Source organism: Artemia franciscana, chromosome 5 (genome assembly GCF_032884065.1).
Source record: "Artemia franciscana chromosome 5, ASM3288406v1, whole genome shotgun sequence".
In the NCBI taxonomy this organism is placed as follows: domain Eukaryota; kingdom Metazoa; phylum Arthropoda; class Branchiopoda; order Anostraca; family Artemiidae; genus Artemia; species Artemia franciscana.
This window is the reverse complement of record NC_088867.1, coordinates 29,023,690-29,048,315: the sequence shown is the minus strand read 5'-3', so window position 1 is coordinate 29,048,315 and position 24,626 is coordinate 29,023,690. Positions and strand designations below refer to the sequence as shown.

At 36.3% G+C, this 24,626-nt stretch overlaps 2 protein-coding genes and 1 long non-coding RNA gene across 7 annotated transcripts in view; 1 reads left to right on the top strand and 2 right to left on the bottom strand.

The window, feature by feature from the left end:
• LOC136027228 (5-hydroxytryptamine receptor 2A-like) overlaps positions 1 to 1,609 on the bottom strand; it is a 167,072-nt gene extending 165,463 nt beyond the window's left edge. The window contains exon 1 of the mRNA XM_065704284.1: positions 1,376 to 1,609. Coding sequence (XP_065560356.1) covers positions 1,376 to 1,379 — 4 coding nt within the window. The 5' untranslated portion in view covers positions 1,380 to 1,609. The remainder of the gene's footprint in view (positions 1 to 1,375) is intronic.
• The window catches only part of LOC136027229 (uncharacterized), a 173,023-nt gene that overhangs the window by 79,393 nt on the left and 69,004 nt on the right, over positions 1 to 24,626 (top strand). The gene's annotated exons all lie outside the window — the stretch shown is intronic.
• Positions 10,002 to 24,626, bottom strand: part of LOC136027227 (uncharacterized) — a 46,629-nt gene continuing 32,004 nt past the window's right edge. For all 3 annotated transcript variants that reach the window (XM_065704280.1, XM_065704281.1, XM_065704282.1), the window contains one exon: positions 10,002 to 11,520. In XM_065704280.1, the coding sequence (XP_065560352.1) occupies positions 10,498 to 11,520 (1,023 nt within the window). In that variant the 3' untranslated portion in view covers positions 10,002 to 10,497. The remainder of the gene's footprint in view (positions 11,521 to 24,626) is intronic.

Genomic DNA, 24,626 nt, shown 5'->3' with positions numbered 1-24,626 from the left:
GGATGATTTCTGGGGGGGAACAGGAACTAGCTCCTCGTTGCTCTTCACTGGAAGATGGCAAGTCGGTATTTGAAGTTGATGCCTCATTTGTACTTGCTTGACATGCCAATGTCCTGAAAAATTGGAATTCTAAGAACTTGTTATCAACCTTGATTATCTCAGATGAAAGAGGGGGTTCTAGGGCTATTTTGATACATTTTTTTTTGTTTCTAAGGTAAGCAATATTTAGAGGCCCTCAATTTTTTCTCAATGTTGTAATAGTTGACCAAACTAATCCCTGATTATCTCAGATGACAGAGAAGGTTCTAGGGGTTATTTTGATGCATCCCTTGTTTTTTATTTTATTTCAAAGGTAAGTCATGTTTGTAGGCAATACTAAAAAAATGGCTTTAGGTGGTTGGTTGGTAATTTGGTATGACGCTGCTCTCCTGTACTAATTCGACAGCTACATAGCTAGCTGTGTAAACTGGTTGTAGCGGGTCTGTTGTACCTACCTGGTAGTACAGATGGGGTTTTACCAGAGGGTTTAGGCCTACTTGGAGAAAAGGTTCCAAAATAGCATGAAGCAAAATTTTCTTACCTTAAATCTCTTTCCTTTTGTATAACCAACGCTCTCTGTAAATTTAGAAAGCCTCTTGACATTCTATGCCAGTACTCTTTAATAGCTCAGAGTTGGCTGGTTGTTCAGCTCTGCTCTGGTAAACAAACAATGATGATTGTGCTGAATCATGACATATACGTACTTTGACCTTTGGTTTCCTTTCTCATTTTAATGTGCCGGCCAAAGGCAAAAGTACGTACCAAGGGTGAAAGTACGTATCTACACAGATACGTACTTTTACCTTTGGATGCACCCAGAAATTTTTCAGATACGTACTTTATCCATATGCTATTTCCGTTAATATTTGGACTAGAGCCTTCTTACATATACCATTCGATTCAGCACATTTTTTTTAGTATGGTGGTGGCATTAAGTCGAGAAGTGAAAAATTGTGCATATACGTACTTTTACCTTTGGAGGGCCGTGGTATCTGAAGTTGCACGAAGAAAGGGTCTTTCAAGGGAGAGTCTAAAGGTTTTTTTTTTCTCATGCTAGATATGGTTTTGTTGGTTATAGTGACGTTGCCCTGCTATAAATAACTTTTTAAGTTATTTTACTTGGAGAGCAAAGGAGGAACCTAAGTCCCATTCTGGCCCTTTGCTTCTATTGCTGGTGGTACCAGATTGTGTGCACTGCCAGCCTCAAATACTGGTAGCAATGCGAACATATTTTTAAATATACGTGATAGTTTACCTAAATTGTCATCTATCTAAATTACGTAAATACCCAAAAAATTCAATACGTTCATAATAATTTAAAAGTTCAAGGACTTACCCATACCAAAGGAATGCGCATCGGGTGATATCGAACGTTGGGTTGGACTGGGAAAGGCTGGAAAGAAAGCTGGGATATGTCCTATTTCTTTTCTGATGCGTTTTACCCCTATTGGTGATGGTGAGGAGCATCTTTGGGAGAAATCAATCAGAGGAGTCCATTCGGATAGTCAAAGATGATAGTCAGTTTCCTGGAAGTATTTGACCAGTTGTGATCCATTTATCAAGAAATAGCCTTTCAAAACCAAGTTTTTCGGGAGATACTCACTCCTATTCCAAGTAAATATCTATTCCCTCAAACCTTTACCCTGTAGGCACAAACCATAATGTTACCCTTTGACGGTGTTAACAAGCATTCCCTCCTTAGTGAGATTTATAAGAGGCTTATTCTTGCTTTCCTTCAGAATTGTACACCATCTCCCTCAGCCCCAATCATTCCCTCAAACTTTGTATTTTTAGCCACGAGCAATTTTAAATTATACAATGGGGTGAGTCCTACTTTACTTCGGATTTGGTATCACTTGCAGCGTTGGAGGTTAAGAGGCTAATTGATCCAGTTCCTCTTGATGCCTGGTACTGTTCCATACGAAAAAACCCTGTTTTTCACTTCTCTCAAAGGTAAATTTGATAGAGGAAGAAAATATATTATTTAATGATGCTAGAAGGCCTTGATTAGTGACGACTTAAAACCCTTACGATTATTGTCCCTTCTTTGGTTTTCACATATCCCTAGTGGGTTATTGAATATAATAGTTCTTCTCAAACTGGGCCAAAAAACCTCATCAGTTCGTCGGCAAGATTATTTTATGCTAATGATATGGACTTTCTTCCTCAAAATCCCCGACCTGGTTGAGATGGCTACACGGCAAATGATTCCAATCGTTCTACTGACATGCTGGAATGCAAGAGGTCCCTCTTCAAATTATTCTATGGTTGCACTGGACATTTACAAGAAAAAACAGACTAGAAGATTATTGGAGATTTAGGAGTTGTATTTTGTTTATTATTGTTTTTTTTTACTTTTAGGTTCTGACCAATGCGGCGTTGTAGCGGCCATTCATCTTAGGGGGAAGGTGTTGGGCCACTGACCCTAGCTATCCAATGATTGTCACTTTTCTTAATTTAACACCTTTGGATAAGTTATTGTTCTCCCTTGTGCTTTCAAATAACTTTATTTACCCACGATTCTAAGCTATGTATGGATTTAAGCTCGTCTCTTAGTTCGCCATATCAATATATCAGAAAAGGTATTTGACCTATGTACAACCTATGGTTTTGAGTATGTTCTATGAGAGAAGATCCTAGATATACGGCTGTAAGGTCGAAGCCACTTCGACCTGAGAGTTTTCATCCTTGGTAGTTTCTTAGAAATTTAAATGTAAATGACGTAGTTTTTTTGTAAATTTAAATGTCTAATCCTCAAATGGGATTTGAGAGTCAAGCGGGGAACCCCCGCATGGAAAAAAGGATCCTAGTACCCCCTCAAAAGTTCATAGTGCTTCCAAGCACACAAGTTTCTCCTTCGAAATTATCATGCCGGTTTGCGCAAGAGAACATTCATCCTCAAGAGTGTCTTACAAAATTACTGGGTAGTGACAACTTTGCAAAAGGCATCAGCATTTGACGGGTATTATTACGTAATCTTTGGTGAACATAGTATTCAGATATCTTTTAAACCCCTAAGCATTTTTCATTGAATTTATGAAATATCTGTTGGGTGTAGGATTCGAACATTAGATCTCGGGTTCCTATGATAAATGGGTGACTAGTTGGTCAACTGAATTAACAAGTTAATTATAATGTGATTTTCATGGAAATACATTCTAACCAATAGATTTTGTGCTAGCAAACACACAAGCACACATACACACATACATAGAATCAGACCTACAGACACAAAAATAAAACTGAAGGGACATAAACCCACAAACAGGCACAGGGGCACACAAACAGACACGCGGGCACACGAAGAGAAACACAGGCACAGAGACCCGCAAACAGACAAGCAGGAACACATACAAAAATGAAACAGACACATAGACATACAGACAGACATACAGACACACAGGCACAGAGAAACACACACACACATGCACACAGACACGCAAACAGACATACAGGCAAGTAGGCACGCAAACAGACACAGAAACACAGAAACAGACCCACAGGCACACGGACATACAAACAGAGACAGGGGCATAAACACACAAAAACAGACGCACAGGCAAACAGACAGATAGACAAAAGATACACAGATAGACAAAAAGACACAAAGAGACACGGAAAGACAAAAAGACACACAGAGAAAATACACAGAGACACAAATAGACACAGAGAGACTGACAAAATGATGCACGGGCACACAGACAGAGGGTCAAAACTACAAACACACAGACGGAAAAAAGAGACGCAGACACAAGACAAACAGACAAAAATGCCAAGACAGACAGAACAAAAATGTCGCTTTGTCAGGCAAAACGGAAAAAATCTTCTGTTGTTATAGTGTTTGGCAAGAGTTTTACAATAAAATAAAGAATATTGCACCAGACACAAGACTCATTAAGGGATTTAATGTGTTTAATATTATTGAACCAAACTCTTGTTTCATTATTGATGATTTAGCTGAATCCGTTGAACAATTTTCTTAGAAGATGCTTCTATTGTTAACTGTTTGCTCTCGTCATGAAAACATTTTCGTGACACTTGTCCTTCACAACTTATTTCCTCAGATATAAAAATGTATCAGAACACTTGCTTTGATTTGTACTTACTATACCCTATACAAAGTTGTTCGTTAAAGCTATCTCATAACTCTTAACAAACAAATAAATCGCGGTGCTCCAAAATTTTTATTTTCGGTATACAAGCAAGCTTGAATAAACCCTTTGGTTACATTCTACTGGATTTCAATCAGAGCACTTCTGAAGATTTGCGTTTAGTCACATATATTTTTGACAATGAAATTATAGTGTATCTTCCGGTGAACAGTAAAAAAGGTCATTTGTTGCCATCATTACACTTAAGAGACTGCACGAAAATAGATATTTATTTTCAGTCCTAGGCAATTCAAAACATGCACTTAGGAAAGTCATACTCAAAGATAGTGTTGGCAAAGAATTCGTTAATCTCATGTCGGAGCTTTATCTAAATTTAACTGAGGGAAATGTTCAATTGCCAGAAGTATTTAAGCAACATTGCTCCATCATGCGTGCCCTAGCAGCAGACAAAAACAAGGGAAAAGGATTAATAAAAAATTTTCTCCAAGAGGATGGTTGCATTTTTATATTTTTACCGCCAATACATGCAGGACTTGTGAGCAGTTTTATTCAAAAAACGGCTAAACCCTAAAAATTGACACCAATAGAACCTGTTTTTTCACCAATATAACACTTTGAAGAGAAGCTGAGTAAATTTATTAACGACGAGAATTTTGTACATCATAAAAAACTACTTATTTTTCAAGATGTCCTTTGGTGAGTGGAAAAACATAAACCCTACCTCATAAGATAGATCAATTTAAACGTCAATGACAAAAAGGAAACGACTCAAGATTCTTGAACAACAGCAATACCACTACCAAAAGAAGAACATTCAACATTGTCCAGTGCTTTGTCAAATGTTGGGGACCTAGTGCCTAAATCACACCGTGAGCAATTTAAAAGACTATTGATGTATCTCATAGACAGTGAACACCTTCGCTGTTTTTAGTATCAAAATTCATAGTAAAAGGAATTAGATTATAATTTATGGCAAAGGTTACAATCCACTTGATTTGACGTCAGATTTGGTTAAATATCGTTAAAAACTTTGATCATTTTTAATCACATTAAACTTTCCAAAAAGTCTTATTGCCAAAAAAAAATCTAGAACGATTAATCGAGCATAGCAGCAGCAGTCAAACATCAAAAGACGAAGGAGCTTTTTAAATTTATATTGGAAAGTTCTAGCACACTTACCAGTAGTAGTAAAAACAATGACACTCTAAATGATTTGATGACACCAGTGGTGAGGCGAAAGCGAAGATGTCTTGATACAAACTCATAACCATCACCCTTACTCACTAGTATGTAAAACTGCCCCAGACAATTCACTGCATGTTTGCGTTCAAAAAGGTTGAAGTTTTGAAGCGTGTTTATAAGCATATTGGTGAGTTATTGGTGGAGAGTCTAAATTCCCACACCACACTTTCTCAAGTCACCCGACTTCAAAAGGGACTAGCGTGAGAGTATCTACAGCCCAATGATTTCTCTATGACATTCTTGTCCAATGTCTCTGACCCCCTCCAATGGTGTGATTTCCATTAAAATTCTGTTACTTTTAGAGGGTGTTTGCCTTTTTTTTAAAAATCGGGCAAATTTTCGGAGGCTCGTAGCCTTTAATGGATAAGACTAAACTTAATAAACTTCTATATTTGAAATCAACATAATAAGCAGATTCTTTAATATATCTATTGGTATCAAAATTCCCTTTTATGGAGTTTCGGTTACTATAAGATGTGTTGCTCCTTACTTAAGGTTTGTTACCACGAACTAGTTGGTATTTGATAATTCAGACCCCCTACTCATAAATATTTGGAAGGATGTATTTTTCACGGATGTTTATCGTTTTCGAAGCATTTTTTTTATGAATATTCAACGTGAATATAAAAAAGAGGGTGAAAATAGGGAGGAGAAGCCCTTCTTCAAATTTTATAGAGCCTTGAATCAAGCATTTTGTAGTAGAAAACTGTAACTAAAGGCCGATCCCATTCAATAGGGACTGAAACCTTAAAAAGAGTAGATAAGATTACAACATATGACATAACAAAATCTATTACTTAAGCTGATTCTAAATATACAAAAGTTAGTAGTTTTAAATTTACCCTTTAAAAACCAACAGCACAACAAATTGCATTATCCTAGAAATAAGAATTAAGGTCCCCCAAAGAGGGTTTAAACCTAATAGAAATTTGTGCAATGAAATTCAACATTTATGAGAGCCCTCGAGGCAATCTCCAGAAATGTGATATTTCTCGAATGTCTTATGATGTTGATTACCTCTGACCTTCTTTCACTAGGAGAATATGTGGTCGAACAGAAATTATACTCTATATTAAGGCGCTACCCCTTCCTCACCCTACCCCGCTCTTTTTGCTAAAGGTTTATTTTTTTTTTTGTCCCAATCCCTTCAGAATGATTGCTAAAATTCAAACATGTTGATTCAGAAAAAAATAAATTAAACACTATAAGACTTTCTTAGAGAGAGTGGGGGTTGAGGAGGGGGCAGCCCCCTTCAGATACGTTATAATTTCAGTGCGTCTTAGGTTTTATTTTCCCTTTTTTCTTTCATTAAAAAAAAACTTAATTTTCTATGAAAAAGTTTGTGGTAAAGAACTGTAAATAGCTTTGTATGCTGATTGCAAATATACAAAATTTATTACATTTAATGCAGCCCATCAAAAGCTACGAGCCTGATAAAATTTGCACCACTTAAAAAAAGAAGGAGCCACTCGTTAAGAGTCAAGGGATCTTAACAAGAATTGCATCGTTAGATTCAGCGCACCAGAGAACCCTACTGTAGCGATTTCAAGCTCCCATCTGCAAAAATGTGACAATCTGCATTTTTTGCCAGAAGATAGACTAGTGATGCATCTTTATTTGTTGTTTTTTTTTTGCCAGGATGATCCTATCGAGCAAATAATTATAGAAGATCCAGAGAGGACCCATTGGAACTGAGATTAAAGGTCCTATTGCCCTTATTGAGTGACCAAAAGATTGGAGGGCAACTAGCCCCTATCCCACACCCCTTTTTCCCTAAAGTCATTCGATCAAAATTTTGAAATAGCCATTCTGTTTAGCATAGCTGAAAGGTCAAATAATCTTTTTCTAGAGATGAAATGACCCCCACAGTCCCTGGGGAAAAGGTTGCAAGTAATGAAATGTGCCTATTGCTTAAATGTAGCATTGTTATTAAGACGTAATTAGACATTTTTTGGGGAGGGTAAATACTCCGAGGGGATGGGGATTTTTGGAAGAAATTTCTGAGAGCAGGGAAGTTTAAGGGTGGGAATGTTTAACGGGTAATTTCATACGGTTGAATTTTCCGAAATTCACAAACAAAATTTTCTTTTATTTGTTTTACTTTCTTTATGTCGACATGTTGAGATTTTCGGAAAAGTTATTCGAAAGGGATTTTTACGGCGTGATTTAACAAACAATTAGAAATTAAATGAAAAACAAGTATTTTTTTTTCAAATGAAAGTAAGCTAAATATTCCAGGCAGAATTGTCCGTAAAAAATTTTCTGGGGAATTTTCAATGAGGATGGAATTGCCCAGGAGAGGATGATTTTATGCCGAAAGAACTTTCCGTGGAGGATGGAATTGTCCGGGAGAGGAATATCTTACGCGGGGGGAACTTTTCATGGAGAAATTTTGGGGAAGAGGGAGGAATTTTTTTGGAAAGGGAAGAAGAGGCAGATTTTCCAACATCAATTGAAAAACGGTCAGAAGGTCAATTAAAAAAATAAATTTCGACTGAAAGTTAGGAAGAACATTAAACCTTAAAACGAACACAAACCACTCCATATATTAGAGGAATGTTCCCTACTCAATACTTTTACTTTAAAGTATAACTTTTTGTCATAAATCTTGAAAAATGACGCCTGAAACTCAAGGGCCGTTTAGTTAGAATAAGAAGCTTTTTTTTAAAATACTAAAGAGCTTCAGCGTGAAGAGCGAGGTAGTGAGCAGGGTGCATCCCCTTCATATACGAAATAATTTCTGCCTGTCATGAGTTTCGAACAGTTCGTAGTAACGAACTGTAGTAAGGAGCGACCCGGCTCAATAGTAAACAAAAGTCTAAAAAATGGAATTTTGGTACCAATAGCTACATCAAAAGAATCGAATTTTAGTGCTGATTTTAAATATATAAGTTTAATCAAGTTTAGTCTTACTCATCAGCAGTTACGAACCTGAGAAAATTTGCGTTATTTTAGAAAATAGTCATAGAATCTTAACGAAAATCACACCATCAGATTCTGCGTATTAGAGAACCCTACTGTAGAAGTTTCAAGCTCCTATCTACAAAAATGTGGAATTTTACGTTTTTTGCCAGAAGGCAGATCACGTATGTGTGTTTACTTGTTTGTTTGTTTTTTTTGTTTTTTTTGTTGTTTTTTTCCCAGGGGTGGTCGTATCGACCCATTTGTCCTAGATTGTTGCGAGAGGGCTCATTCTAACGAAAATGAAAAGCTCTAGTGCCCTTTTTAAGTGACCAAAAAATTGGAGGGCACCTAGGCCCCCTCCCACGTTAATTTTTTTCCCAAAGTCAACGGATCAAAATTCTGAGATAGCCATTTTATTCAGCGTAGTCGAAAAACCTTACAACTATGTCTTTGGGGACGACCTACTCCCCCACAGTCCCCGTGGGAGGGGTTACAAGTTCAAAACTTTGACCAGTGCTTACGCATAGTAATGGTTATTGGGAAGTGTACAGGCGTTTTCAGGAGGATTTTTTCGTTGGAGGCAGGGGTTGAGAAGAGGGGGATATGCTGGGGTAACTTTCCATCGAGGAATTTGTCATGGGGGAAGAAAATTTCCCTGAAGGGAGTGCAGGATTTACTGGCATTACTTAAAAAAAAACAATGAAAAAGTTTTTTTTTTCAGCTGGAGGTAAGCAGCAGCATTAAAACTTAAAACGAACAGAAATTATTACCCATATGAGGGGCTCACCTCCTCCTAATACCTCGCTCTTTACGCTAAAGTATTTTTAGTAATTTCAACTATTTATTCTGCGGCTTTTGTGATTCAGGGGTCATTCTTAATGAACTGGGACAAAATTTAAGCTTTAGTGTAAAGAGCGAGGTACTGACGAGGGGTGAACCCCCTCATATATGTAATAAAAACATAAGAATACAAAAGTTCTTTACGTAAGCTAATTTATAAGTTACGTATATCTTTTACTTATAAAAAGATTTGTAGAAAATTAAAAGTTCTAGTTGCCTTTTTAATTACCCGAAAATCGGAGGGCAGCTAGGCTTCCTCCCCCGCTCTTTTTTTCTCAAAATTATTTGATCAAAATTATGAGAAACTATTTAGCCAAAAAAAATAAATATACAAATTTCGTTTTAATTATTCCTCTGCGGAGAGCCAAAATCAAGACATGCATTGATTCAAAAACGTTCAGAAATTAACTAAAAAAAAACAATTGTTTTAAATGAAAGTAAGGAGCGACATTAAAACTTAAAACGAACAGAAATTACTCCGTATATGAAAGGGGCTTTTCCTTGTAAACGCCCCACTCTTTACGCTAAAGTTTTTTATTGTTTTAAAATTTAGAGTTGAGAGAAAGAGTCAAACTTTAGCGTAAAGAGCGGGGCGTTTAGAAGGAAAAGCCCCTTTCATATACAGAGTAATTTCTGTTCGTTTTAAGTTTTAATGCCGCTCCTTACTTTCATTTAAAAAACTTGTTTTTTTATTTAATCAGATGAAAAAACTAGTTTTATTTTATTTTATCTATATGATGATGCCAGAAAAAAGCAACGTTAAATAGTGTTAAATAGGAGACACATCAGTCTTTGCTTGGTTCATTTTGGCGTGTGTCACGGTTACCTAATCACTGATGTTAAACTTAATATGGTAGAATAGACTTCATGACGATCAATTTACGGCATCATTTTTCAAACGAATACGCTTATATTGGCATAAATAAAAATAAAAGCAAATGAAAAGGAAGAATGACGAAAAATAAAATCAATGAAAAAGGGCACAAATAACCAAATTATGTAGATAAGACATCATAGAGTCTACTTTTGCTGCCATTTTCGGCTCCTTTCCGTTAAGACTTATTTAATTTAATTTTTCTTATCTAAAACTCAATGTACAAAACTCTTTAAAACTGCAAGAGCCCAATTAATGGTCACCTAATTGAAACATTTAGGTTGCATTCTCAAAGTTACCGAAACGAAGTGAGAAGCTCTCCTGAACGATTCAACAGTTCACAATTTCGCATTGTTCCTTCGTTAATGTGCCATTGAAAAGTTGACGACGGTTTTCGTTTTGTCTAGCAATATTATCGATATTATAATTGAGATATAAGCATAGCAATGCCAGAATTCTTTGACTAGCCCATACTACTTTCCAGTTTTATATTACTCGTGAAAGTTTATTCTTGCATTCAATGTTGTCATCCTGGACCTTGCAAAATTCACTGCTGTCATTGTCAAGTTCACTTGGTTCCTGCTTGTACTCTATATGACGATCCTTGAAACACAGTTCTTCTTGATGATCAATGTTTTCTTTCCTTTCAGCCGTGTCAGTTGAATTGTTTTCATGAACCGGGTGTTTTAGCTGATATGCTTCTTGTCGGTTACTTGGCTCATTTAAATCATAGGAAAGGTTGCTCTCATAATTTAAATCAGAATTTAGGTTTATGATGACGCTGGCCAAATTTTGGTCACCAGCACTACTGTTAAGCATTTCGTCCGCTAAAGTTTCTAGATCCTCAGAATTGACTTCCCCTTTTTGATGCGTTATTCCATCAATATTTTCAGAGGGAAATTGAGTGACAGAGCTGGGTACTTCCAAAGACTCATTTTGAGCGCAACAATTTTCCATGTATTTCGTTTGCTCGTCCTCCGTTACTATAATACTTATTTGTGATGCGCTGGATCTCCTCTCAAACTTTGCTGCTTCTAATGATTGTTTTCTGCTCTTTTCAATAGTGTCTGTATAAATGTTCTCTTGGTTTTCCTCGTACTCTCCACAATCCTGAGGGGAAGTAGGATCTGTTCGACCGTTAAAAGTCCCAGTGAGGGAGTCTTCACGGTTCGTTGCAGTTGTTTTCTCAGAAGAAACATCATTAGAATATACGTTTGAATTACGATGATATTGATTTTCATCTTTGTCACGGCTATTTTCCAATGGTTCGGACAAAGCACGTAAAGATAAAACAATTCGATTTTCTGGTTCCGGCGTAACAGGTGCTGATTCCGCATATTGTTTACTATCAGAGTTCACAACTAGGTGCTTATTGGATTGGTTCTGTAGAATATCTCCATTTTCTGCTTCTAACAAAGAACCTCCATTTTTTAAAGGGGGTGCTCCAAATTGGTGCCTGATTGCATTTATTGACTTTGTCAACGTGATTAGTACTTCATCATCTCGTCTCTAAAAGAAAGGATTTATTAGTGAAAACTTTTATTAGTGTTTAAACACGAATTAGTAAATTAATTTCTCCAATAATAAGTCACAAAATTAGACAGTAAATAATGGCAAGGAAAATAAAGAGGGACAAACAGTTAAGAAGATAAAAATTTAAGATAACTTAAAGTAACAAGAGCTAAGAGCTCATATGGCACTTGTAACGAGGTCAGAAGAGGCAAGAGCTCATATGGTATGAGCTCTAGCAAAATTCTAAGAATCAATATATTGATTTAAAAGGAAAATCAGAGGCTTAATACCGGTCTGGATTTAAAATAAGAGCTCTGAGTCACGAGGTCCTTCTAAATATCAAAATTCATTTACGTCCGATCACCCAACTCGTAAGTTAAAAATGCCTCATTTTTTCTAATTTTTCCTCTCCCTTCAGCCCCCCAGATCGTCGAATCGGGGAAAACAACCTTATGAAGTCAATTTGTGCAGCTCCCTGAAACGCTTACCAATTTCATCGTCCTAGCGCGTCCAGAAGCACCAAACTCGCCAAAGCACTGAACCCTACCCCCTAACTCCCCCAAAGAGAGCGGATCCAGTCCGGTTACGTCAATCACGTATCTAAAACATTTACTTCTTCTTCCCACCAGGTTTCATACCGATCTTTCCACTCTAAGCGTTCTCCGAGATTTCCGGTTTCCCCCTCTAACTCCCCCAATGTCAACAGATCTGATCGGGATCTGAAATTAGAGCTCTGAGACATGAGTTCCTTCTAAATATAAATTTTTATTAAGATCTGGTCACCCATTCTCAAGTTAAAAATATCTCAATTTTTCTAAATTAACAACCCCAAGCTCCAGCAAAGAGAGTGGTATCATTCCGGTTATGTCGATCACATATCTAAGACTTGTGCTTATTCTTCCCACTAAGTTTCATCCCGATCTCTTACTCTTAGTGTTTTCCAAGATTTCCGGCTTCCAAGATTTCTGTTTCCCCCCTCCAAACCCCTATGTCCACCCACCCAATTTGAATTGAAAATGGAGAATCTGAGACATAAAGTCTTTCTATATATCAAGTTTCATTAAGATCCAATCACCTTTTCGCAAGAAACATATACCTAAATTTTCACGTGTTCCAAGATTTCCGGTTTCCCCCTCCACACCCCCTCCCCAACGTCTCCGGATCCATTCGGGATTTAAAATAAGAACTTTAAAGCCCAAGATCCTTCTAAATAACAAATTTCATTAAGATCTGATCACGCGTTTGTAAGTTAAAAATATCTCATTTTTTCTAATTTTTCCGAATAACTCCCCTCCCTCAACTCCAGCAAAGAGAGTGGATCCGGTCCGATTATGTCAGTCACGTATCTTCGACTTGTGATTTTTCTTCCCACCAAGTTTCATCCTGATCTCTCCGCCTTAAGCGTTTTCCAAGTTTTCCGGTTCCCCCTCCCAGCAATGGCACTGGATCCAATCGGAATTTAAAATAAGATATCTGAGTTACGAGGTCCTTCTAAATATGAAATTTCATTAAGATCCGATCACTCCTTCTTAAGATAAAAACACATCATTTTTTCTAATGTTTCAGAACTACCCCCCCCCCCCCAACTCCCCAAAAGAGAGCGAATTCGTTCCGGTTATGTTAATCACGTATCTAGGACTTATGATTATTTTTCCCACCAAGTTTCATCCCGATCCCTCCACTCTAAGCGTTTTCCAAGATTTTAGACTCCCTCCACTCCCTCCAATGTTACCGGATCCAGTCGGGATTTAAAATAGGAGCTCTGAGACATCGAATTTTATTAAGATCTGATCACTCCTTCGTAAGTTAAAAATACCTCATTTTTTCTAATTTTACCGATTTAACCGTCCCCCCACTCCCTCCCAGATATTCGAATCGGGAAAATTACAGTTTCTAATTTAATCTGGTCTGGTTCCTGATACGCCTGCCGAATTTCATTGTCCTAGCTTACCTGGAAGAGCCTAAAGTAGCAAAACCGGGACAGACAGACAGACCGACCGACCGACAGAATTTGCGATCACTATATGTCACTTGGTAGATACTAAGTGCCATAAAAACTGAAAGAGACGGTGATGAGAAGAAACACAGACGTAAGCCATACATTGAGTTTCCTATGTCGTTACATAAAAAAATAGTTTTTTTCAACTGAAATTAAGGTGTAACATTAAAACTTGAAACGAACAAAAATTATTACGTATGTGGGGAGATCCCCATCCTCAACAGTTCACTCTCAAAGCTAAAGTTTTTTAGTACTTTTAAAAAGTTTCTTATTGCTCTGATTAAATGAACCTCGTGTTTCAGAAGACGTTCTTAATTAATTTGGACAAACGTCAAACTTTAGTGTAAAGAGCCGGGTGTTGAGAAGGGGATATTCCTCTTATATTCGTAATGATTCTGTTCACTTTAAGTTTTAATGTTGTTCCTTACTTTCGGTTGAATTTTTTTTTATTTAACGACATAGAAAATTCAATGTATGGCTTATGTCTGTTTTTCTTCTCATCACCGTCATTTTTAAAATGTTATTTCTGATCACTTTTTAATAATGCCAAGAAACCTGACTCCACCTCTGGAGGTTGTCAGGATTGAGACAACTAAATCCTGGTTAAAATTTACCCCAGAAAATTAACCTTAACATTGCCAGGCGTAAAATTGAGTCGGCAAAGAGAAAGCAAGACATAATAAGAATTTTTATAGGAATTCTGACAAATTCTCCCAGTGTAAAATTTTCCGTGAAAAATTAACCCCCCTTGAAAATTCCCTCCCCGTGAAAGATTATTCCCATGGAAAATCCTCCCGGTAGAAGATTTGCCCCCCCCCCCCGCCCAAAAAATGCATGCAAACTACCCAATAACAAGCACTATACAAAAAAATGAGCAAAATTTATAGCCAGAAGACCTTCTCCCAGGGGCTGTGGGGGTCATGTTAACTCCAAAAGCATAGTCAATAGGTCTTTCAACTATGCTGAAAAAATGGTTATCGAGAAATTTTGATCGGACGATTTTGAGAAAAAGGGGGTGGAAGGGGGCCTAGTTGCCGTCCAATTTTTTGGTCACTTAAAAAATGCATTTAAACTTTTACCTTCAATTCGAATAAGCCCCCTCCCGATATCCTAGGACCACTGGGTCGAAAAGATCACCCCTGGGAAAAACAAACAAACAAAAAGTAAACACGCATCCGTGATGTTTCTTCTGGAAAAAAATACAGAATTTCACATTTTTGAAGATAGGTGCACGAGGCCTCTACGGTAGGATTTGCTGATACGCTTAATATGATATTGTGATTTTCATTAAGATTCTTTGAATTTTAGGGGGTGTGTCCCCCTTTTATCGGATATCAGGCAAATTTTCTCAGTCGCATAGCTTTTGATGGGCTAGACTAAATTTAATGGAACTTATATATTTGGAATCAGCATAATAGGACAATTCTTTTGATAGAACTATTGGTGTCAAAAATTTCGCTTTTTAGAGTTTTGGTTACTTTTTGAGCGGGCTGCTCCTTACTTACAGTTCGTTACCACGAACTGTTTGATATATCTGTACCTGAAATTATATCAGAAAAATCACAAACACTAAAATGAAAGCGCCATTTTTGTCCAAGGTGTGGAGTTAAGAAGGAACTTGTAAATTTTAAAGTATTTCTTTATGTACCGTTTTAGTGACCATTCTTAATAAAATTAAAAACTTAAAACATAAAAGAAAGAACGATCACTTAAATAAGAGTAAAGTTTGCCCCTTCCCCATGTCTTCTGATCCGTTATCTCCTAGGTTTGCAACAATCTTTTCTTAGCTATTCTGAAGGGTGTTATTAACGAATTTAAAACGCGTTTTCAAAAAAAAAAAAACAAAAAAAACATGTCCAAAGGAATGCAATCACAACCTAAAGTAAACAGAAATAAATCCACATAACAAGTCAAATTTAAAACTGATAGAAATGGCATGGGATGAATAAGTAAAGATAAAACAAGCATATATTCATATAACCAAGAAGAAAATTAAAATAAAAGATCTACTACAAATGAATAACTAAATTTTACCTAAAAACAAATTAAAAATAATAATCAAGTGAAACGTGAAACGAGAAAAAAAATACCATAAATAAATACTAGCAACCTCATAAGTCACCTGAATGGCTCAAGTCACGAAAGGGCTCACAGTGCAAGTAATTTTAGACGCATCAGACGCATCTTTTATTATTAAAAATAAATCAGAGTAGAGAAAAACTGATCTAATTTTTTTGATAAGGCAATGGATAAATAAAATGAACAGACTTTTTGTACCAATAATAAAGAACAAACACAGACCGATAGTTGTCAAGCGAGGAAGATTTGACATTTGAAGGTATTTCAGTGATGGTAACTATTATTTCGATTAAAATTAATAATAAAAGTCTGTTTTCAAAAAGTCCATATTTCAAAAAAGCCTGATTATTAGGTCCAATAAGAAAAAAACAGATTTTTCTTCTGTGTGATATTAGATTAGGATTTCAATTGTTTAATGGCAGCTCTAACTGATTTATAAAGAGTTAATTTAACTCCTTTTTCCTGTTATTAATTCACAGATTCATATATCCTATAGGATTTGTATTCTATTGGGGTTTGTTTTGATTCTCACTGTTTCTTCTCTCCTTAGCACAGATTTTGCTTACGATTCAAAGTGAAAACCACTGTCGCTTGTTTTCTAACTGTAGGTTTTGTTGGCAATTTTCGTTCATACTTACCACATATATTTTTTCCAGCCTTTTTCATCATCTTGTATAATTTCGCATGGCATCATAGATGCCAAAAACCGTGTTTTCCAGCTTCTAACCACATATTGTTGTAAAAAATTGTTCGTTTGTAATTCAGTGTGATTCTTGCTGCCGTTCGTTTCATGCATTTGGCTGTTGCCGTTGCTATTCTCGATTTCGCTTTTTCCTAATCACATTTTTGCCTGTGTTTCATTGTGGTTAAACGATACCTTAAGCATTTTTCCATACCTTCAGCTTTACCTGTTTGGACATGTCTTGTTACATTTTCTGTTTCGGGCTGTCGGACGAAAAATTTCTTTTTGTTGTTCAAACGAAATATGATTCACAACTACTGCGAGTTAGCTCATTTCATGTTCTTTGTGCTTTATTTAAGGAAATAGACCTTAAATTAGAGGCAGCCACTTTAAAATTACAATTTCGTTTTCTTAGTTTTTGGATACTGTTGGCCAGAACTCTACGTCTTTTAGTGCCAAATGTAGTTTTTCCAGCTTCTGCTTCATATTTGCCTGCGCATTCTTTGTCAACGTCCTTAGAATTACCAAAATCCATTAGTAATTATTATTCCTTCCCTAAAAGTTTTAATATGAAGTTCAGCAACATTTGGTGCTAAATGTACAGCTATTTCTTTGCTATGAGCTTTTGTAAGATGTTGGACGTCTTTATTTACTGCTTTTTCTTTAATTAGACCTTCAGCTTTTGCCTTGGCTTTTCTATTGTTTTGAAGAAAAACATATAGCGAACCTTCGTTTTTTTTAACAGAGGCACGGTAAGCATTGATAACCTCATCCATGTCGAAATACCGACCCACTCATCATCGCTTTCATTTTGAAATATGGTATTCCAAGGGTCTGAGGATGGAACTCCGGTAATAACTTCTTCAGAGGTTTGTTCAAACAACACCTCATTTTCAACAAATATAAATTTTCTTATAATCGTAGTTGTATGATTATAATACGATTTTGAACGAATCCAAATAGCTAAAGGAAAAGGCATTGCAAAATGTCTGATGTAATGATGCACGAAAAATGAAGCGCAAACGAGGCCTGTGACTAGAAGACAACAAGTGCCAGAATTTACAACGAATCTCAAATGAAAATAATGGAAAATCTTTCGCTAGAAGAAAAGTGACCGGTGTCATCACGTTAGACAGTGAAAATCAAAACATTCCAAGAAAAAACCATTTCTTATAAAATAGATGATTTTTATGCATTAACAGGGAGGAGGAATGGCATCACGCTAGATGTTCTCAATTCAATTCAAACTACTGATTTGACACCTCATGAACAAACACTAAAAAATAAAGCGATGATGATAAAAAAAAGATAAAGGATAAAGCTCTTCCAGAGCCATTTCTGGCGCAAAGAACGTTGAATCGACGATTCAATTGCTGGGTCTATATATATATATATATATATATATATATATATATATATATATATATATATATATATATATATATATATATATATATATATATATGCATTAATTCAAAAACGTTCAGAAATTAAATTAAAAAAACTAGTTTTTTTAACTGAAAGTAAGGAGCGACATAAAAACTCAAAACGAGCAGAAATTACTCCGTATATGAAAGGGGGTGTTTCATCCTCAATGCCCCGTTCTTTACGCTAAAGTTTGACTCTTACTCTCAACTCTACTTTTGTAAAACTGTAAAAAACATTAGCGTAAAGAGCGGGACGTCAAGAAAGGATCAGCCTCTTTCATATACGGAGTAATTTCTGTTCGTTTTAAGTTTTAATGTCGTTCCTTACTTTCAGTTAAAAGAAATTTTTTTTATTTAATTTCTGAACGTTTTTGATTAAAGTATGTTTTTAATTTGGATCTCCGCAAATGAATAATTGAAACGAAATTTGCATATTTATTTTTTTATTTTGGCTAAATGGCTTTCTCATAGTTCTGATTGGACGATTTTGAAAAAAAATGAGCGAGGGAGGAGGCTTGGTTACTCTCCAATTTTTTGGTTACTTAAAAAGGCAACTAGAACTTTTAATTTTTTACAAACGTTTTTATTAGTAACAATATACGTTACTTAAGAATTAACTTGCGTAAGAAACTTCTATATTCGTATGTTTTTACTACGTGTATGAGGGGGTTCGACCCCTCGTCAGTACCTCGCTCTTTACAATAAAGTTTGAATTTTGTCTCAAATCTTTAAGAATGATCCCTGAATCACAAAGGCCGTAGAATAAATAATTGAAATTACTAAAAATAATTTAGCGTAAAGAACGAGGTTTTTAAGAGGAGATGAACCCTTAATAAGCGTAATAATTTTCGTTCGTTTTAAGTTTTATTTCTGCTCCGTACTTTCAGTTGAAATAAACTTTTTCATAATTATTTTTCCTTTTTTTTTAAATGCTAGAAAATCCTGCGCCCCTTCATGGAAATTCTCTTCCCCCATGTCAAATTCCTCCATAGAAAGTTCCCTCCACATAACCCTCTCCCCTCAAACCCTTACCCCAACCAAAAAATCCCTCTGAAAACGTCTATTAGATTTCCCCCGCTTTCTAGGGCTATAAAAATGAAAGAAAGGTCGAAATGGCTAGACCACGTTCTAAGGATGAAGGATGACAGATTACCGAAGATTGTCCTTTTTGGCCAACCGTCTGGGGCTACACGGAAAGCAGGTCGTCCTTGTCTGGGTTGGGAGGATGTCATAAATAAAGATTTAAAGGAAATGGGAACTTCCTGGGAGTGTGTAAAGAGGGAGGCTTTAAAAAGATTAGGTTGGAGGGGAAGTGTGCGTAGCTGTGTTGGCCTCAGGTGGCTTGGTGCTGCAGTGAGTTATTAGTAGTAGTAGTAGTAATAACCATTACTGTATGTAAAAACTGGTCAAAGCTTGTAACTTGCAGCCTCTCCACGGGGACTGTGGGGGAGCAACTCGTCCCCAAAGACATAGTTATTAGGTTTTTCGACTATGGTGAATAAAATGGCTATCTTAGAATTTTGATCCGGTGAACTTGGGAAAAACGTGAGCGTGGGAGGGGGCCTAGGTGCCCTCCGATTTTTTTGGTCACTTAAAAAGGGCACTCGAACTTTTTATTTCCGTCAGAATGATCCGTCTCACGACATTCTAGGACCACTGGTTTGATACGATGACCCCTGAGGAAAGAAAACAACAAATAAACTAACAAATAAACATGCATCCGTGATGTGACTCGTGGCGGAAAATACAAAATTCCACATTTTGTAGATAGGAGCTTTAAAACTTCTATTGTAGGGTTCTCTGATATGCTGAATTCGATGGTGTGGTTTTCGTTAAGTTTCTATCACTTTTAAGGGACCTTTTTCCATATTTTCTAAAATAAAGCAAAACTCAAAATTCCACATTTTTGTAAATAGGAGCTTGAAACTTCTACAGTAGGGTTCTCTGATAGCTGAATGTGATGGTGTGATTTTCGTTAAGATTCTATGACTTTCAAGGGGGTGTTTTCCCCTATTTTCTAAAATAAGGCAAATTTTCTCAGGCTCGTAACTTTTGATGGGTAGAACTAAACTTGATGAAACTTGTCTATTTGAAATAAGTATTAAAATGCGGTTCTTTTGATGTAACTATTGGTATCAAGATTCCGTCTTTTAGAGTTTTGGTTACTATTGAGCCGGTTCGCTCCTTACTACAGTTCATTACCACGAACTGTTTGATAAAGGCTTTGGCACGTATAAAGGCTAGATAAAGGCTAGAACACTAGTTCATTAGCTACCATTATTGGAAACACATTTTTTGTTTATTCAGTGTCTTATAGAAAAATTATACCATACTTTGTATATTTTCATTTCGTTTTAATTCTAAATTTTATAAGAAAGAATTAAAAAATTTAGTTCTAAATATTAAGAGAAATTTTATTAATAAAAATTTTCCCTCCCTTCCCCATTTTTACCGTCTCAAAGATTAAAAATTGAGTAAACTCCTTATAAATTTGAAATCCCTCCCCAAGCGGTTCCTGAGATATTACAGATAGGAAATTTTGATAACGTGAGTAAACATAGTATCTTCTGATTTATCTTGTAACTTAACCATTAGAACATTCTATGAATCATACTAATTTGTAGGCAGATCAGATACAAAAATTAGTTGGTTTCTTATCCCTCTCACCTTTTCTCAAATACCAAACCTGAAGTCTTTTATCCCCCCCCCCCCTCAAGAACAGTATTTTTGGAAATTTCGAATCAATCCCAGAGTCGCCACTGATATATTATTAAATAAAAAAAAACTAATTTTTTTAGCTGAAAGTAAGGAGCGACATTAAAACTTAAAACGAACAGAAATTACTCCGTACATGAAATGGGTTGTCCCCTCCGCAATCCCTCGCTCTTTACGCTAAAGCTTTTAATTTTTTTTAAAAAGTAGAATTGCGGCAAAGAGTCAAACTTTAGCGTAAAGAGCCAGGGATTGTGGAGGGGACAACCCATTTCATATACGGAGTAATTTCTGTTCGTTTTAAGTTTTAATGTTGCTCCTTACTTTCAGCTAAAAAAATTAGTTTTTTTTTATTTTTTAATTTCTGAACGTTTTTGAATTAATGCATGTTTGGTTTCGCACATAAATTATTAAAATTAAACTTGTATATTAATTCTTTTTTTTTGGCTAAATGGCTTTCTCTTAGTTTTGATCGATTTTCAGAAATAAGGGGTGGAGAGGGAGGCCTAGTTGCCCTCCAATTTTTCGGTTACTTAAAAAGGCAACTAGAACTTTTAATTTTTAACGAACCTTTTTATTAGTAAAAAATATACGTAACTTAAGAATTAACTTACGTAACAAACTTTCATAGTCTTATATTTTTATTATGTATACAAGGGGGTTTGTACCCTCGTTAATACCTCGCTCTTTACACTAAATTGTAAGTTTTGTCCCAATTGTTTAAGAATGAACCCTGAATCAGAAAGGTCGTAGAACAAATAGTTTAAATTACTAAAAATACTTTTGCATAAAGAGCGAGGTATATATCTCCTCCTAAATACCTTGCTCTTTATGCTAAAGTATTTTTAGAACCCCTCATATGCGTAATAATCTCTGTCGTTTTCAGTTTCAATGCTACTCCTTCCTTTCATTTGGAAAAACGTTTTCATGTTTATTTTTCATTGTTTTCTTATAGTAATGCTAGAAAATTTGCGCCCTTTTCATTGAATTTTTCTTCCCCCATGACAGATTCCTCCAAGGAAAGATCCTCCAACATAGCCCCCTCCCCTCAGTCCCACCCCCAAACAAAATAAAATCCCCCTGAATACGTCTGTACACTTCCCAATAACCATTGCTATATGAAAACACTGGTCAAAGTTTGTAACTTGCAGCCCCTCCCCCAGGGATTTCGGGGGAGTAAGTCATCCCCAAAGACATAGTTATTATGGTTTTTGACTATGCTGAACAAAATAGCTATCTCAAAATTTTGATTCGTTGACTTTGGGAAAAAAATGAGCGTGGGAGGGGGTCTAGATGCCCTCCAATTTTTTTGGTCACTTAAAAAGGGCACTAGAACTTTTCATTTCCGTTAAAATGAGCCTTCTCGCGACATTCTAGGACCACTTGGTCGATACGATGAACCCTGGGGAAAAAAAACAAATAAAAACAAATAAACACGCACCCGTGATTTGTCTTCTGGCAAAAAATGCAAAATTCCATATTTTTGTAGATAGGAGCTTGAAACTTCTACAATAGGGTTCTCTGATACGCTGAATCTGATGGTGTCATTTATGTTAAGATTCTACGACATTTAGGGGGTGTTTCTCCCTATTTTCTTAAATAAGGCAAATTATCTCAGGCTCGTAACTTTTGATGGGTAAGACTAAACTTGATTAAACTTATATATTTAAAATCAGCATCAAAATGCAATTCTTTTGATGTAGCTATTGATATCAAAATTCAATTTCTTAGAGTTTTGGTTACTATTGAGCCGGGTCGCTCCTTACTACAGTTCGTTACCACGAACTGTTTGATAGGTACGTTATTTTGATAATAGCAGTTTCAGACTTTAGGGCTGAGGTTCTAAAAAATATACCCTAAACCTAATTTGCATTTACCAAAAGCCTTTGACCTAATGTTCAGGTCATGACAACTATATGAATAAATTTTTATTTGTGCTCAGTGAAACTGGTCTTATGACGCGTGCTTGGCGAAAGTAAATTGGATGCATTTTATAATCCAAACAGAATTTTAATCAATCAAAAAGCGAGAAATCTGCTACCGTTTTTTTTCTTAGTGCATTTTCTAGAAGAAACCTATGGTTATCCATGTAACACCTCCAAGGAGCCCCAAATACCCCTCCCCTAACTTTTAGCCCCCCCTCTTTTTCAGACTTTTTTGTGACTAAAAACTAAAACTTTTGAAATAGGAAAAGAGCCTTTAATCACATTCTTTACCATGTGCAATCATAAAATAGTCTAATATCTTCATTTTTTTGGAATATTTTGAACTTCGAATTTTTTGCTCATAATTTTGTGGACACTACTGACACACTGACCCTAATACTAGCTCACAAGTGGTATACTAGATTCTAAAGTAGGTGAATTGGGTTTTTACCAAGGCCTGACAGAGACGAATCAGATTCTTTTTAGAGTTAGAGACATATGACATGGGAACTTATAAGGATTCAGTTAGACACTGCTACCAGCTCAAAAGTAGTATACTAGAGTCTAAAATAGGTGAATTGGATTTTAACTTTAGCGTTAAACACATGTAGGAATTTATAAAAATTCAGTCAGACACAAACACTACTACCAGCTCAAAAGTGGTATACTAGAGTCTGCAGTAAGTGAATAAGGTTTTTTACGGCACTTGGTATCTACCAAGTGACATATAGCGATCTCAAATTCTGTCGGTCTGTCTGTCCTGGTTTTGCTACTTTAGGCACTTCCAGGTAAGCTAGGACGATGAAATTTGGCAGGCGTATCAGGAACCAGACCAGATTAAATTAGATATTGCTTTTCCGCGATTCAAACATCTGGTGGGGGGGGGGGGTGAGGGGTCGGTTGAATGGAAAAAATTAGAATAAATGAGGTATTTTTAACTTACAAACCGGTGACCAGATCAAAATGAAATTTTATGTTTGGAACGATATTGTGTCTTAGAGCTCTTATTTTAAATCCCGACTGGATCTGGTGATATTGGGGGGGGGGGGGTTTGGGTGTTCCTAAAATCTTGGAAAACCCTTAGAGTGGAGGGATCCTGACGAAACTTGGTGGGAAAAATAAGTACAAGTCCTAGATTTGTGATTGACATAACCGGATAAGATCCGCTCTCTTTGGGGTGGTTGGAGGGGGGGGGATCAGTTCTGAAAAATTTGAAAAAATCCTTTGAATGTATTTGAAAAACTTACGAACGGGTGATCTGATCTCAATGAAAATTGATATATAGAAGGTTATCATGTCACAAAGCTCTTATTTTAAATCCTGACTGGATCTGGTGCCAGTGGGGAGAGTTTAGGGGGAGCCTAAAATCTTGGAGAACGTTTAGAGTGGAGGGATCGGGATGAAACTTGGTGGGAAAGATAAGTAGAAGTCCTAGATACGTGATCGATATAAATGGAACGGATCCGCTCTGTTTGAAGGAGTTGGGAGGGAGGAGGGTTAATTGTGAAAAGCTAGAAAAAATGACGTATTTTTAACTTACGATGGAGCGATCGGATCTTCATGAAACTTCATATTTAGAAGGACCTCATAACTTCAATCTTTTATTTTAAATACCGACCGGATCCAGCGTCATTGGGAGGGGGGTAGGCAGTAGGGGTGGCGAAAATCTTAGAAAATACTTAAGGCGGAGAGATCAGGATGAAACTGGGTGGGAAGAATAAAAACAAGTCTAAGAGATTTTAATGACATAACCTGACCGGATCCACTCTCTTTGGTGGACTTGGGGAGGGGGGAATAATTCGGAAAAATTAGTAAAAAATGAGGTATTTGTAACTTACGAACAGGTGATTAAATCTCAATGAAATCTGATATTAAGAAGGATCTTGTGCTTTATAGCTCTTATTTTAAATTTCGACCAGATCCTGTGACATTGGGGGGAGTTGGGGGGGGGACCAAAATTCTTGAAAAACGTGTAAATTGTGGTATCTTTATCTTACGGATAGCTGATCGGATCTTAATGAAACTTGATATATAGATGGATATTATGTCTCAGATGCTCCATATCCAACTCGAATTGGATCCGGGGGACATAGGAGCTTGGAGGGGGAAAACAGAAATCTAGGAAAACGCATAGAGTGGAGAGATAGGAATGACAGAGATAGGAAAAACTTGATGTGAAGAATAAGCGCAAGTTACAGATATGTGATTGACATAATGGGAACGGATCCGTTCTCTTTGGAGGAGCTGGGGGGTGTTAATTTTGAAAAATTAGAAAAATT